Genomic DNA, 17,466 nt, shown 5'->3' on the forward strand with positions numbered 1-17,466 from the left:
TTTGGTCTACTTGTTCGCATAATGGGGATCGCGTTCACGAAGCTTGGGGTCGGTTGGCATCACGTTCGTAGGTAGAGCCTCGCGTTCGCGTAGAAAGCTTTTGGGCAGCAGATTGATTTTTGATGCGCGAACGCAAGAAGAGGGTCGCGTTCGCGAAGAAGGGTCACCTGGGGAGACTTAAATATTTCAAAAACGAGGGTTTGAGTTCATGACACAAATTTAATTTTGGAAGCTCGGAGGGAGGCGATCCTTGGAGAGATTTTCAAGTGGGTGATTGGGGTAAGTGATTCTTACTTAGTGATATGGGGTGGAAAATTGGGGGGAAATGGATGAAAGTTCTTAGGGCAAATTTTGAGGTTTTGATCGGGATTTTGGTATCGGATTTGAGTAATTTTGGTTTGGGTGGACTCGTGGTTGAATGTGTGTTCGGATTTTCTGACTTTTACCGGATTTCGAGATCTGGGTCTGGGGGTTGACTTTTGAGTTGACTTTCTGAATTTTGATTAAGAACTTAGCATTTTTATATGGAATTAATTCCTATAGCTTGAGTTGATCGTATTGAATTGTTTGTGGCTAGATTCGAGCCATTCTGAGGCCGTTTCGCGAGGCAAGGGCATGTTGGAGTAGAGATTTGCACGGTTTGAGGTAAGTAATACTTCTAAACTTGGTTCCGAGGGTATGAAACCCCGAATTACATGTTATGCGATTGATGTTGAGGTGACGCGCATGCTAGGTGACGGTCATGTGGGCGTGCACCGTGTAAACTGTGAATTATTCGATTTCACAGAATTTTGTAGCTTCCTTAACAGAATACTTTTACCGTACTCCATGTGTTAGAGAACTTGAGCTGTAATTTATGCTAGAAATCATATTTAGGCTATATGCCAGTACTGTTGGGACCCACAGTGGTCGTTTCTTGCTGTTGAGTTATTTGTTTAATTGCAGTCATGTACTCAGTCGTATTCATCATTCATATCATATCTCAGTCTCTGTTACTATACATTATTACATCTCGTATTATTGATTAGGGTTGCTTAGTATGAGCGTTGTGAGCCCGAGAGAATGGAGAGATTAATGACTGAGTGAGGCCGAAGGCCTGATTGTGAGTGATAATTAAGGAATCGGGCTGCATGCCGCAACATATTTTTATTTTCTTATGCGTGGATCTGGCTTATTATAGCACTTGGGCTGAAGGAGACCCTTCGGAGCCTGCACCCCTATAGTGGGCGCAGTGGATATTATACTTGGGATGGAGTTCCCTGGCATGGAGTTGCCCTATATATTCATATTTGGGATGGAGCACCCCGGGCATGGAGTTGCCTTATACATTTATCCTTGGGATGGAGTTCCCCGGGCTGAACCTGCCCTGTAATGTACTGAGTGATTGAGTACTCTGAGAGTGTGAATGCGCGAGGCTTCCATTGTAGTGTATCACATACAGCATGCACACTGGCATGTAGGTATAGAAATGTCATATCCCTCATATCGTTCGGAATTGATCTATTTTACTTGTATTGAGCGTTTACTTGATGAACTTGAAAACATGCCTACATTTCTGTACTGTTATTTCTATATTGAACTGTACCTTCCGAGTTCGTCATTACTTTCAGTCCAAAGGTTAGATTTGTTACTTATTGAGTGGGTTGTACTCACGCTACACTCTGCACCTCGTGTGCAGATCCAGGTGCTTTCGGTCACGGCGGTTGCTGAGTTGCGGAGTCCAGACCTTCGGAGATCATCGAGGTAGCTGCTTGGCGTTCGCAAACCTTGACTCTTCTCCCTTATCTTTCAGTTTTATTTTCTAGACGGTGTACCAGATTCTATCTTTATGTAGATGCTCATGTACTCGGCGACACCCCGATGTTGGGAGAGATTATGTATTGAGTTATGACTTCCTATCCTGCTTTTAAAAGATTTTCTTTTAATTAAACTGTTGTTCGCATCTTTCAAAGATTTAGAGTGTTGGAAATGTCTGAATAGTCGGCTTGCCTAGTACTATGATAGGCGCCATCACGACGGGTTTGGTTTTGGATCGTGACATGCGCTCAAATGAATGCCAGGGAAAAATGGTAGTATATACTAGTTCTTATGATTAATGAGTTTTCTTAGAGAGTTTTTTAAAGCGGCATTCGTTTACAAATTTTGATTAACTTAATTGCAATGTATGCTTGCACGTGACCCTTTTTTGGTAGTTTACAAGAAATATTTCCTTTTCAGAAGACAAGTTTGTGAAGTTAGTAGAAGATATACAATATTAGTCCAATATCCAAAAGTAATTTTATTCTCAACTTTATGAGTATATGAGTTTATTAACTAATATTCACTTGTAAATTAATTTCATGACGTGAGTGAGAAAGAGGGAAGAGAGAGGAGATAGAAGAAAGAGTGAAAAACATACAAATAGTTAGTTAGGCTAATATTGATAGCATTTTATGAGTTGGGCTAGTATTGGTAGTTTTTTGGTGTTATTATATGCAATTATACAACCCAAACAAATAATTTACATCCCGCATAGCCCTATAATTATTTACACTTAGATTAGCCAATATATGTTTATATTGAATTTGATGTTATTTTTTCACCCTTTTCCCCAAGCTACCATAGAACCCTCTTCATTTTTTTATTTTTTATTTTTAAAATATGTATAATATGTTGTATACAAGTATATATATACACTTTTATATACCATTATACATTACATATATATCATTATATCTTATTATACATCACATATATACTATATATAACATTTAAATAATAAATCTGCACCATATAACCATGTATAAATAATATATCTAGGTCGTTATACACAGTAATACAGTGTGAATACATTAATTATAACTGAAGAATTCTAATAAAAAATCCATCTTCAATTTCATATCCATCTTCAATTTCATACCTAAAAAAAAAATTCTTCATTTTCACGCTTCAATTCACATACAGCAAAATAAGAAACTACAATATCCCAAGTGGCTCACTTTTCTCCATCTTCAATTTTACATTAAGAAAAGAAAAAGCTACCTCCTCTTTTTCCTATGTCAAGACAGGAAAAGGCCATCTCACATCGAGTTATCACACCAACTTATTGGGTTAAATTTCTTTAGAATCTAAGCTAGTGTTTCGGCATAGATTTTCAAATTCGTTTTAAAAAATCTGATTTGGGTGAAGTTTGGTTTGAATATGAAAATTTATTTGGACATCATTTTTCAAAACATATTTCACTTTTTTTTTTTGAAAAAACATGAAAGATGACTGATATCCATAAGTTCTAAAAACTATCAAAAATACCTAACAATACCAAACAAACAAACTTGTTAATCCTGTATATGCAGAACCTTCATCAAAGCCAGTCATTATTATTACGGAAAAGAGCCAGTTTTACCCCTGAACTAGTAGATTTGGTCTAATATTGCCCCCCATCCACCTATTGGGCTAAATATATCCTTCCCGTCAAGGTTTTGGCTCACACATGCCCTTTAAGTTAACAACCCATTTCAGATTAAAAATCAAAATTATTTTTAATGACGTGGCTTTATCTTATTGGTTGATTTAAAACCCACTCCAAATATGTCCAACCCACCCACCCGTTTGAGACCGACCCAACCCAACTCCTACATTACCCACTAAACCCTATAACCCATCAGCCAAATACACTAATACTCCCCCATACGACTGATAGTCCTCTGAAAATTAGGGTTCTTGTTGTTCTTCTTCTTCCCTCTCTCAAATCTGAAAATCAGAGTTCTTACATCTTCTCCATCTTGTTTTAGCTTCAAAATATCTGAATCTTCTTCTGCTTCTTCCGAAATTTATACGACTAATACTCCCCTCACTGAAAATTAAGGTTCTTTTTGTTCTTCCCTCTCCCAAATCTGAAAATCAGAGTTCTTACGATGGCTGCTCGCTGCAACTGGTTTTCGAAAAATTCAAGTTGAAGATCAATTTTTAAAGTCTCTTCTCTTCAAGTAAGATTTTACCGATTTTGTTGAATAAATATGGTTAGGGTTCTTGGAAATTTATTAATTGGACCTTATTTTTCTGTTTGAATATGTCTGATGGGTCCATTTCCCCTTTTTTATGGCTTGCACGTGACTTCAACGAAGAATGGTTCAAAAGGTGGACTTGATCTTGAATTATGGGGGCAGATAGGTCTTGAAACCTCAAATAGTGTACATTAAAAAATTAAATCACTTGTTACAAGCTTATGATGTGGATTTGCTGTCTTATATAGATATTTGTTCGGAATACTTTGAAAATGTGGGTTTTAAGAAGGTTGAACAACTTCTAGTAATGGGCCTTCAGGTAGGTACTTTCTGGTTGAAGGGGATTCAGGAATCAGAACACTACAACAACTCTTAACTAACCAGTTAAGTGTACTTCAATTCTTTGCTACTGATGAGGGTGAAGAACATGTGTCAGCTCCTAGCATAAGTCACCACAATGAACCTCACAGTGTCACTATAGATGTTGGGACTGATTGTGAGTCATGTGAGGAAGAGGAAGCATATGAATATGACTCTAGTGAGTATGATAATGATCAATTGGATCTCTTTTGTAAAGAAAGGACTAAAGAAGTCAATGACAAACTAGACAAGTATAAAGAATTGGAAAAGGATATGAGTTTTGGGAATTTGGCCGAAGCTAAAAGAATTGTGGGGTATTATGCAATTGCTAATGGGAAGGGCCTTAAGGTTAAGAAGAGTGACACTGGTAGAGTTAGATATATATGTGTTGTAGGTTGTCCCTTTGAGTTATTGATATCTCAGGATAATAGAGATCAAGGATTTAAAAAAACTTTGAAAACAAAGCATATTTGTAAACGCGCATACAAGAATGGAAAAGCTACTCCCCAAGCTTTAGCACACTATTTCAAGAACAAAGTCCAAAATAATCCTAAATAAAAGGTGAAAGACATGAGGTTGGACCTAGAGGATCAATTCAAACTTAATGTTAGCTATTCAAAGATGAAAAGAGTAAAGAGGCTTGTGCTAGAGAAATTGGAAGGTAGCTTCATTGATGATTACAATAGGTTAGAGGCCTATGCTCAAGAATTGAGGGACAATAACTATGGTTCTGATGTGGTGATAAACATTTCTAAAGATGCTTTGGCAGGAAAAAGGAGGTTCCTTAGGATGTATATTTGCTTTCAAGCTTTGAAAACAAGCTGGAAAGCAGGTTTGAGACCTCTTATAGGCCTAGATGGCACATTTCTAAAAGGAAAATGTAAGGGAATTATACTGGTGGCCATGGCACAAGATTCAGTGAAATATTTTTATCCTCTTGCATGGGCAGTAGTGGATAAAAAAACTGGTAGAACCTGAAAGTGGTTTATGGAGTTACTGAGAAATTCTTTAGAGCTTGAAGATGGTGAAAAAGTGATATTTATGTCGGATATGCAAAAGGTAATTGTTTGTCAATTTTTTTTCCAACTATATGTTTAATTTATACTTTATTTGTAAATGATTTTCCATTGTTGTAGGGGTTGTTGGAGGCTGTTTCCACTGTCCTTCCAAAAGCAAATCACAGGTGGTGTGCTAGGCACATTGAAGCTAATTGGAGCAAAAACTGGAGAGGTATAAAGATGAAAAAGTTAATGTGGTGGTGTGCTTGGAGTACCTATGAATAAGAATTCAAAGATCAATTGAAAACTCTAGGTGATATTCATGAAGATGCTGCTAGGGAACTATTACACTACCCTCCTCAAAACTGGTGTAGGGCTTACTTTGACACTACATGCAAGAACCAGATGGTTGACAATAACTTTACCGAATCATTCAACAAATGGATTCTTGAAGCAAGAATTAAACCTATAATCAAGATGTTGGAAGATATTAGATTAAAGGTAATTTTTTTCCTTATGTTAAATTTTTTATAATTGTTTATTACTATACTATGATCTTCCTTTTTATGGTAGGTAATGAATTTATTGAAGAACCGTGAGGAGGAATGCAGGAATTGGAGGGAAGAAATTAGCCCATATGAGCTTTACCATGATTACAGAGTGATTGCATTAGAGTGTAAAGTTATCTTTAATGGAGATTATGGATATGAAGTGGTTGAGGACAAAGACAAGCATACAGTGAACCTGAAATTGAAGAAGTGTACTTGCAGGGCATGGAATTTGACAGGAATACCATATCCTCATGCTATCAAAGCTTTAATACACGACAAACAAGATCCATCAAACAAGGTGCATTGGTGGTATTCAAAGAAAGCTTATATGTTGGCATACATGCATAAGTTACAGCCAGTGATAGGTGAGAAATTTTGAAAAGTTGAGTCACAACATGCAATGGAGCCACCAGAAATACATAAAATGGTGGGTAGACCAAAGGTAAAGATAAAAAGAGAAAAGATGAGGCTATGAAGGGGGGGGGGTTGGTCAGCTTTAAGAAAAGGACTTGTAATGACATGTGGGTTCTGTGATACAACAGGCCACAACATAAGAAAATGCCCTTTGGTAATAGTCTTTTTCACATATTTTCTTACCTGATAACAAATTTTAATTTATAAACACCATTTAATGAACAACTCTTACAGGCTAATGGTGAAGGAACCTCCCGAACAGTACAAGATGTGCCCTTAACGGCACCACAAGACAGTCAAATTTCAGAATTTATTTTCATGCCTACTCCTAGAGTGAGTCAATGTGATGGACCTTCAAACATAGCTCAAGGGAAGGTATCTGTTGCACCTTCAACAATAGTTGATGATGAATATGAGGGTGAAGATGAAAATGAAGATGAAGAGCCGGATGTGATGCCTAAGGTGATATCTGAAGCTAAGACTAGGCTTGAACAACGAAAGTTGCATCAAGAACCTATTGGTACTAGGAAGATTGGCTTCAAAGGAGATGTAGATGGTGTTAACGTGCCTACTAATCTGCCCTATTCACCAAAGAAGCTCACTTGGAGAGGCAAATCAGCTATGTCCGCAAATCAGTTGGTAGCAAAAAAGGAAAATTTTTTTGGAAAACTAAAGACTAAAAAGGACAAGCATTAGAGTAGTTTATGTAGTTAAATGATTTTTGTGTAATCTGACTGTTATGTACTGATTGATTCAGACCTTGTTTTTTGTTGTTTAAGTGGTGAATTAGTTGTGTAATGACTGTTTTGGTTATTACAGTCATTATTGTGTAGTGACTGTAAAGTGTAATGACTGTTATATGTAGTCATTTCTGGTAAAATATTAAAACTGTTAAGTGTAATGACTTAAGTTCAGTGTAATGGCTGTAAAGTTCAAATATTGAAATTGTTAAGTATAATTCTGGTAAACTACAGTGTAATGGGTATCATTGCTAGTATTTTCTTGCTAGTAGGTTACAAAATATCGCATGCAGTAGTTCTGATATTCAGCAGCAAAACGAGGAATGCACTTGCTTAGACACTGCACATAACAAGGATTATTGCTATTTGGTATAATACCAGATTGATTGTAACAACCACCCCAACAAGCATAAGGGTTGTTTGCACTAACATTATGCATTTCTTTTCCTACTACAATCAACACTATTAAAAGGGTAACAAAAACACGTATTCTCTCCATTGCCACTTTTGTGTTGTTTGAATTTGTTTATTGCAAATTGTGAACCATTCTATTAGACCAACAAAATAAACCAACATAAATCTTAACAAACAAAATAGACCAACAGTCCTTACATACTTAACAAACATCAGTTTCCTCTCATCAACTTCTGTAGATTTTTTACATTTGACAATCAAAACAGCCAATCTAAACAATTAAAATCTACATATTTTCTTCATTTAACAACCAAACCAAACTAGTTTAAACAACTAATATCAGCAGATTTTCATCATTAATACAACCAGACCATCATTGTGCCATCAACGCAAAAATACGCAGATATGTTGGAATTTTTCATCATCAATGCAAAACATTAGAGGCCACCAACTTCAATACATCATTGTGCCAGCTACAAAAATAACAAAAATAGCCCATGACCATATCGCAAGTCTTTTCCATCGCTTCAATTTCTGCTCCAAGTTTGAAACTTTCTTTTCCAAGGATACGTTATTCAAATCTGCAGCTTTACTCCCAACCATATCATCCACTGTCTTCCTCAGCTTGTTTCTTTCAAGACGAAGGGCATTCCACGAATTTCTTTGCTTATGGATAAACATTGACACATGAGGTAAAAGTTCTTCATCGCGCCATTCCCAATATTGACAACTATTAGTCTCATAACGACAACATTTGTAGAATCTACGACCACCATTCAAAGGTGTCGTAGCAGTATGGTTGGCAATCAATCTACAATAACATGTACGGTTCTCACTTTTGTCATGGGAAGAAGCAGAAGAAGATTCAGGCATTTTGAAGCTAAAACAAGATGGAGAAGATGTAAGAACTCTGATTTTCAGATTTGGGAGAGGGAAGAACAAAAAGAACCTTAATTTTCAGAGAGGGGAGTATCAGTCGTATGAATTTCAGAAGAAGCAGAAGAAGATTCAGACATTTTGAAGCTAAAACAAGATGGAGAAGATGTAAGAACTCTGATTTTCAGATTTGAGAGAGGGAAGAAGAAGAACAACAAGAACCCTAATTTTCAGAGGACTATCTGTCGTATGGGGGAGTATTAGTGTATTTGGCTGATGGGTTATAGGGTTTAGTGGGTAATGTAGGAGTTGGGTCGGGTCGGTCTCAAACGGGTGGGTGGGTTGGACATATTTGGGGTGGGTTTTAAATCAACCAATAGGATAAAGCCATGTCATTAAAAATAATTTTGATTTTTAATCTGAAATGGGATGTTAACTTAAAGGGCATGTGTGAGCCAAAACCTTAACAAGAAAGATATATTTAGCCCAATAGGTGGATGGGGGGCAATATTATATCAAATCTAATAGTTAAGGGGCAAAGCTGACCCTTTTCCGTTATTATTATCACAAACCATAGTCCTCACCATAGATAAGTTTGGCATAAAATCATCATTTTTATAATGACCTGATATTTTAATATCAATTACTAATAAAACAATCACTAGCTACTAAAATTAGTCAAATACAATAATATTACAAGATGCATCAGTCCAAGAAAATAATAGTAACTAGCTGGTGGACTAGTTGGGTCATAATAGGTGGTGCATTATTTTATAAGATACAAAAGTTTGGGGTAATTTTTGAAAGAGGAATTTTCAGAAACCACTACTGTTTAGTGGCTATTAACTTCCTATAGCTACCATATATATAATTACTTCTTATAACTACTATTTAGTTATTAAGCAACTGTATTTGCTGTATTCGCACTACTGCAGTAGCAGAATTCGCCTAAAAAATAGGGGAGTACAGTTGTTTAATAACGGAAAGAGGATCAATTAGCGTGTATCACTCCTAATTTAACTCAACAAAATTAATTCTACATGAATTTTGCTAAAAGTGATACACGCTAATTAAAAAAGTGATTACATGATCAATTAGCGTGTATCACTCCTAATTTGTATATAATACAATATATTTGTATCATTGTATGTGACTAAATAGCAAATAAGAGAAGAAAGTTCGCCAGGGATGACGTTTTCCGGCAAAGCAAAATACTGTATACATTATACTAAAACTAAAAATTGGAGGCGAACAAAAATTCAGCCCTCAAATCTTCTCCAAAACATTAATTTAAATATTACTGTAAAGGAGGTAAGCATGAAAGTGTTGAAGATTGAAACCAATCTAACGATAGGATTTCTGGAACCTAGCACGAGCACCACGACCTCCAAATATTTTAGGCTCACATCGTCTAGGATCAGCAACAAGCAAAGTCCTATCATACCTCACCAAAATATCCTTAATTTCATTCTTTGACTGCTCATCAATGTGCTTATGGTAAAAAGCAACTAGAGCTTTGTAACGACCCGCCAGATCGTTTTAAGCATTTGTATTTCGTTCAGCTATTTGAAGTCTTGAGCAACATCGTATAATGTATTATAACTTGTGTGAGTCGTCGGTTTTGGTTTTCAGGTAATTCGGAGTCGGTTCGGAAGAATGAATTTTATGGTTTAAGCTTTAAGTTGGAAGAGTTGACCAAGTTTGACTTTTTTCAGCATTTGACCTCGGATTGAAGTTTTGATGATTCCGTTAGGTCTGGATGGTAATTTAGGACTCGGGCGTATGCCCGGATTTGCATTTGGATATTTCTAGAAGGTTTCAGCGCCAATTGGCAAATGTTGGAAATTTGAAGGTTTGGAAAGTTCACAAGTTTGACCGAGAGTTGACTTTGATGATATCAGGGTCGGATTGTGATTCTGGGAATTGGAATAACTTCGTTATGTCATTTGGGACTTGTGTACAAAATTTGAGTTCATTCCGAGTTGATTTGATATGTTTCGGCGCGAGTTTTGGAAGTTGAAAGCTCAAAGTTCATTTAAGTTTGATTTGAGGTACGATTTGTCATTTTGATGTTGTTATGTATGATTTGAGGCCTCGAGTATGTCCGGGTTATGTTATGGGTCTTATTGATATATTTGGACCGGGTCCCAAGGGGCTTGGGTGAGTTTCAGACAAGGTTCAGACCATTTAGTCGCATGTTGCATTTGGCTAAGCCTGCTGGTTCTGGTGTTTCCGCATCTGTGGAAGAATGGACGCAGATGCGAGTCCGCAGATGCGGACAGTTGGTCGCGAAAGCGAAAGAAGCTTAGCTGGGGATCATTGCAGATGTGGAGGAAGAAGCACACCTGTGTGTGTGCAGAAGCGGAAGCTGTGATCGCAGAAGCGGTTGAGTGCGTAGAAACGTGTCTTGTCTCGCACCTGCGCTTGCCCAGAAGCGGTGCCTGTTGCGCAGGTGCGGAAGAGCATAACTTCAGGGTTTTAGCAGAAGCGGGAATTTTGTCGCAAAAGTGACGCCGCAGAAGCGGCGCTTTGTTTGCAAAAGCGCAAAATGCTGGGTAGAAGCTATATATCGGGGTTTTGGATTCTTTTATCATATTTTGAGATGTAGGATTCAGATTGAGGTGATTTGGGAGGAAAATTTCATCACAAGGATTGGGGCAAGTGTTCTACACTCGGTTTTGATTATATTTCGTGATTTTATCTTCATTTTTGGTAATTTTTTTCCCCTGCAAATATTCTAATATATATATATATATATATATATATATATATATATATATATATATATATATATATATATATATATCCCAAACTGGGACAAAGTTACGCAATGTTCAAGTAAAAGAGAGTAAATGAAACAAAGAAAGCCCATGGCTATCACTACCAAATATAATGTAGCAGTAGCATAATGATAAATGAAAAGTACTAAGCTATTAATTTGAAACATCCATTTGTTGCCGACGACAATGAACCCACACACCAGTTGCAAACAATTCTTTGTAACACCTATAATTCTCTCACCAGGCGCCATTTGTTGCAATCCAAAGGAGTAGGTATTTACAAATCCACAAGATGTACATCAAAGTAGTTTGGACATATTCACTTTGGGGTTGATGAATTTCAACAGTATTGCTGATACAAAACAAAGTCATTTGCTACTTCTTTGCTTGAGATACACTTTCCATTCTTTGCTTGAGATACATTTTCCATTGGTAATTTGCAACCAAAAGCCCAGCTAATGTCAGGTGATTTTGCATATGGTAGAAGCATGATCCAGACAATCTTTGAACTGGAGAAAGTAGTCCTGCCTAGCCAACGATAATAGACCATAGTTTAGTGTTAAGCCATATGGACACCATAGTGATGATGTTGTGGCAGCATCACTGTATCTGGCCGAATGCTCCTTAATATAAGCTGCTCAATATGTGTAAGGACAACCCAAGTATTCCCAGAGAATGTATGAATCAAAATGGCAACAACAGCAGTTGATTGTCTTGCTGGTGCATTTGAAGAATAGGTGTTGCAGATGTTGAGTCAAATAAATCTTTGGAACCTGCAACATTTAGCAAACAAATTAGGAGGGGAGCTCCTGCTCCCAGTTGTATAAGTAGGCTTGGGCTATGAATGAGGTCGTAGGGGTGTGGCTATTGTTTGGTTGGTATATCGTTATTGTATGTCGTCAAACCACCCCAGAATGAGCATGTAGCCATGCTAATACCACTGGGAAGTGATAAGATAGCACACAACCATGATATACTTCCCAAATAGCAGCAAAAGAAGGTCCAGATGTATAAGTCTACAACATCACTGATTAGGCAGTTTCCTTAATATGTTGCTATGATTTTGTGCTTTAGCAGCTATAACCAAGCCAATAATGCATGGTGTATTGCTGTAATGGAGTAATAAGAAATGGGAACTTTCAATACCACCAGGAATTTATACAATACTCAGCATACACTGAACAATCAAAAATTGCATGTCTTCACATTTAGCATATTGGACTGGAGTTGCAGTAATGACTACAGCTTAGTGGCACTCAAAGCTGTTATGCATGCATCTCGGATTTTCCTTGTAGATTCCAGTGTTCGACACAGTTGAGCATTTCATAGTGTGATACAACTGAAGAATTGTGCCTATTTATATGTTGCTATGACAGTCGCAGCATGAGTATTCAAAAATGCTAATACCACTGCAAGATGACATAGTTGCATACATTATAAAAACTGTCCAAAAATTGAGCTGTACTTGAGTATCCTGTGAAATGATGTTCTGTTGTTGTATCTGTAGAAAATTAGTCCATGCCATTGCCTCAGATATCTGATTTCGTCTTTGGAACCTGCAAAATGTAGCAAACAATGTTAGGAAGGAAGTTTGTGCTCCAAGATTCTTGTGTGTTCTGGGAGCATTGAAGAGTGTTGGGCTGTAAGTGAGGTAGGAGGGCTGTGGCTTCTGCTTGGGTGGTGTATTGTTATTGTATGTCATCAAACTACCCCTATAATGAGAATGAAACCATGCTAATACCACTGGGAAGTAATGAGATAGCACACAACCATAAGTAATTCTGTGTGTGTAGCTTGATGTTTATGTTGAAAGACAGGAGGTGGATGTAAACCCAGTAGGATTGAAGCAGTAGTAGCCCAAAAACATTGTTATTGGTTTGCGCTAAGACATCTATAACCAACCAAAGAGCTACACCCTTCAAAGAAGTGCTTGGGGTATGTAAGCCCAGTAGAATTGAAGAAGCTGTGGCTCAACGACAATGTTTTGGGTTTGTGCAATGACAACTATAACCAATCGATCAACTACACCCTACAAGGAAGTGCCTAGGATATTTCACATGTAAAGGTAGCAAATAAGGCTAATAACAATGTGAGTAAGATAGGAGGGTAAGAGCAAGCTGTTGGCCATTGGTTGTAGCAACTGCATGCTTATGATGGCATACTGTTGGAGAAGATAAAAATGAGAGAAAATGGTGGGTGGCTGTTATTGGATTATTGATTGCATGTTGCATTTGGTGGTGCTGAATTGAGGATTGTTGTGGTTTTCCTGCCTATGTGGCTTAAAATGGTTTTCTTGCCTATTATGAATGCAGATTTATGAAGCAAAGAGAGGCAAAGAATTATATGTTATGATCATCAATCAGGTTCTCTTCTCTTTGCAATCCTAATCCAAAGGTTAGGAATTTGTGATTTGTCCACGTTGATTAGTTTTTTACTGCAATTGGCAAGTCATGAAATGACTGAAGTGTGAGTGTACCTGCAAAAGATAAAGCTAGGTTAGCAGGATAATCTACAACAGTGTTCCCTTCCCTCAGTACATGCTGAAAGAGAACATTGTAGCTGTTCTTTATTTGCTTGAGCTTCCTCACTTCAGCACCTATGCACCATGGGGTTGCCCATTCCCCATCAATTATCTTCCTTATCACCAGTGAATCAGTATTCATAAGCAATGGATGTAATTGCCTTTCAACACAGTATTCTAATCCCTCACAAATAACCTTTACTTCTGCCACGATATTGGTTGCCTATCCTATTTCACTTGCCTTAGCAAAAACCAAATCACCTATATGATTTCGCACACAAAAGCCATATGAGCTTGGTCCAGGATTACCTCTTGATGCACCATCTGTGTTGCACTTGAACGACCTTTCATTAGGAAGTTGCCATGTCACTTTCTTTGTCACAACATATGGCTTGTATCCCTCTAAGTATCTGATTAGTTCTGGCCATAAAAGGGGAATACCTGACAGCCATGGATACCTCACTCTTACAAGGTAATATAGGGTCTTGTTCACTGCATGAAGAACCCTATTGCAAGATATTGTACCTCCATATTTCATTGTATTTCTCCTATTCCAAAGTTCCTATGTGATCACCGCTGAAACTGCTTGAAATAATGGCTTAAGTTTAGGACAACATTTTGCATTCCACCATGCTCTTATTACTTGATGAACCTGTATCAGATTTACTACCAACCCTACTGCCTGTAGGAAAGTCTTCCACACCTAAATGAGTCTTCTTGTGGTTGTGTGCAACACCAGTACTTAGACACTATCATATACCCAACTCTCCTCCACAAGTCATCTGTGGGAATCTTCCCTTTCCACAATCTTCATATAAATAAGGAGATTTTAAATGGTAAACCTTTAGTCCACATCTTAATGTAATCAGGATTAGTAGGTGCTCTATGCCTCAAAATTTTCCAAGCGCTACTAATAGAAAAATTTCCTGAAGGTGTAGGCGTCCATCTTGGAAAATCCCAGTAGTCGTCACTAGTGTCAAATAGAACTTCCTGTCTGATATGTTGAGCAATGTCTATAGGAAAAGACTGATCCAATATTTTCTCATCCCAGGCATCATCCACTCTCAAGTCAGCTAATTCCTGTATTTCTTCATTGATTGGATAGTCAGTTGGAACAATATGGTACAAAGCTCCTAGTCCAGTCCAATTCTCATGCCAAACATTAGTTGATCCCTTTTTCATTTCTCATAATATTTCATGCTCCACCTCTTCCCTAGCCTCTAACATTTTTATCCATACATGAGACCCTTGTCTAAATCGAACAACTATTGGCATCTCCTTTTTACAGCATTTGTTCCACATAAAATTAGACCATAAGGATTTCGAGGTCCTAAACTTCCACCACAACTTGGCAAATAAAGCGTTTGAGACATCATGCAGGGATCTAAAACCTACTCCCCCTTCTTCCTTTGGTAGGCAAATATTTTTTAATTTTGTCTAATGTCTACTTCTACCTTCTTCCTTGTTATTCCAGAAGAACCTAACAAAGGTTTTATGAAGGTGTTCAAGTACATTATTAGGTGGATCAATGACAGATAGGATGTGTGTAGGCATTCTTTGTAGGACACTAGAGATTAAAGTAGCTTCTCCCCCCCCTTTCCCCCATAGGACAGTAGCTTCCCTTTCCAAGAGTGTAGCTTTGCCTTCACATTTTTAATCAGGTAATTGTAATAATCCTTCCTTCTTCTTGTGTAGAATATTGGACAACCAAGATAAGTGAATGGAAAGTCACCCTTTGAGAATCCAGTAATAGCACCTACAGTGTTGAATGTTGTTGCAGACACAACAAAATGCATATAAAAGGAACTCTTTGTCTTGTTGATCATTTAGCCTGATGTGTGCTCATACTTGGTCAAGACTTCTATAATCTTCTCTAAAGAGTATGGATCAGCTGAAGCAAATATTATAGTGTCATCTGCGTATGCTAAATGATTCAAAGGATCAGTCCACTTAGGCATGCCAAAGCCCTTGAATCTCTTGTCTTCAAACAGCTTATTTAAAGACCTAGATAATACCTCTGCAGAGAGTATGAACATGACTGGAGAGAGAGGATCTCCTTACTTGACACCTCTTGTTGAGTGAAAATATCCAGAAGCTTGACCATTAATCAGAACAGAATACCAGTTGTTGGAAAGTAGATTCCATATCATGTTGATGAAGCATTCTACAAATCCCATTTTTCTCAAAACATGCATTAAATACTTCCAGGATACCCTATCATATGCCTTTGCCATGTCAAGTTTGATAACTACATTGGCAGGTTTTCCCCTTAATCTTATGTCAATAATAATTTCCTGAGTTAACAGAATATTTTCAAATATACTTCTCCCCTTGACAAATCCTGACTGATTGGAAGAGATCAATGAAGGCAGTATTTTTTCCAGCCTATCATGAACAACTCTGGAGATCACTTTATTTATAAAATTACTTAAACTAATAGGCCTGATATTAGTGAATGTTTGAACCTGTGATTTTTTTGGTAGCAAGACAAGGTTTGTGTGTGTTATAGACTTAGGCAAAGAACTTTCTCCATAAAAAAGTTTTAGCATCGCATGTATATCTTCCCCTATTATATCCCAACATTCTTGAAAGAATATGCCTGTGAAACCATCTCGACCACCTGCACTTTCACACTCAATGGTAATTCTGCTGCCTTTACCTCCTCAATAGTAGGAATCCTACAAAGCTCTAAGTTCTGATCACTAGACACTATTGAAGGCACATTGTTTAAGAGCTCTGCGCATGTAGGGTCATCTTCTTGTGTGAATTTCTTCTAAAAATATTCTACTGCTGCATTAGCCAGCTGATCTTGTGACTCAATCTAATCACCATCATGGTTTTGGATTATCTTTAGTTGGAGCTTCTGCCTTTTACCATTGACATGGTTGTGAAAAAATCTAGTATTTCTGTCTCCTTCTTCAAACCAGGACATTCCTGCTTTTTGTTTCCAATACTGCTCATCAATGCTGAGATATCTCTTTAACTCAGATTGTGCTTTTTGAAGTACAATTCTATTCTCTACAGCTTCTTCAAAAAGCATTTCCTTTACTCTGACTACATCTTCCCTTAAAGCTAGTTGTTTGAAGATATCCCCATAAGTGAGCTTGCTCCATTTCGAAAGAGCAATCTTGACTCTTTTTATTTTCGGTTTGAACATCAAGAAGGGGTCACCTATGAAATCAACTATCTAATTCTGTCTAACTACTTCCTCAAAAGAGGCATGTTTTGTCCAGAAATTCAGAAACTTGAATGGTTTGGCGATTTGAATAGGCTGCTCACCACAACTCATTAGTAGTTGTGCATGGTTAGACCCTGTTATAATGTGGTGCTCCACTTCTATACTAGAAAATAAATCCTGGAAGGGCATATTGATAAAAATTCTATCCAACCTTTTGAATATGCATTCTGAGTTTGGCCTCCCATTCCACCAAGTGAATGGGCTTCCTTTCTACCCCATGTCAAATAGCCCACATGAGTTTACACAAAAGGCAAAATCTTCATATTCTGGAGGGTAAACTGGCAGTCCACCAATCTTCTCTTCTTCATTAAGAATCACATTAAAGTCCCTTCCAACGACCCAAGGTAATTCCATGTCTCTAGCAAGGTAGTATAGATTATCCCACAATTCTAATCTTTCCAGGGATGAACACTTTGCGTATACAAAGATCATCATGATGTGCTTATCGATATCTTGATGATAAACCATGATTTTAAGTTGCCGGTCAGTGCCAATCACCACATCCCATTGAACCACAACATCAAGAAATAGCCATTTCTTTCCATTGACATTAGATATTGCCGCTTCCATGCCTAATCTCCTGCTATAGTT

The 17,466-nt window shown here is 37.4% G+C and overlaps 1 protein-coding gene across 1 annotated transcript; it reads right to left on the reverse strand.

The window, feature by feature from the left end:
* Window positions 1–15,694: 15,694 nt before the first annotated feature.
* On the reverse strand, window positions 15,695–16,794 carry LOC104099791 (uncharacterized). Its single transcript, XM_070183554.1, has 3 exons — window positions 16,467–16,794; window positions 16,258–16,346; window positions 15,695–15,982 (listed from the first exon to the last, which is right to left on the reverse strand). The coding sequence occupies exons 1-3, from the start codon at window positions 16,792–16,794 to the stop codon at window positions 15,695–15,697; spliced, it is 705 nt and encodes a 234-aa protein (XP_070039655.1).
* Between the last annotated feature and the right edge of the window lie 672 nt (window positions 16,795–17,466).

The sequence above is a fragment of the Nicotiana tomentosiformis genome, chromosome 8, assembly GCF_000390325.3.
Source record: "Nicotiana tomentosiformis chromosome 8, ASM39032v3, whole genome shotgun sequence".
Taxonomy (NCBI): domain Eukaryota; kingdom Viridiplantae; phylum Streptophyta; class Magnoliopsida; order Solanales; family Solanaceae; genus Nicotiana; species Nicotiana tomentosiformis.

What these genes read in the sequence shown, in the direction of transcription:
- LOC104099791 (XM_070183554.1), bottom strand. Translation starts at nt 16,794, where the DNA reads ATGTTCAAACCGAAAATAAAAAGAGTCAAGATTGCTCTTTCGAAATGG. An exon ending in GATAATCCAAAACCATGATG is followed by an intron (nt 16,347 to 16,466) that starts GTGATTAGATTG and finishes TGCCTTCAATAG; the next exon opens with TGTCTAGTGATCAGAACTTA. An exon ending in CATTGAGTGTGAAAGTGCAG is followed by an intron (nt 15,983 to 16,257) that starts GTGGTCGAGATG and finishes TCTTCCAATCAG; the next exon opens with TCAGGATTTGTCAAGGGGAG.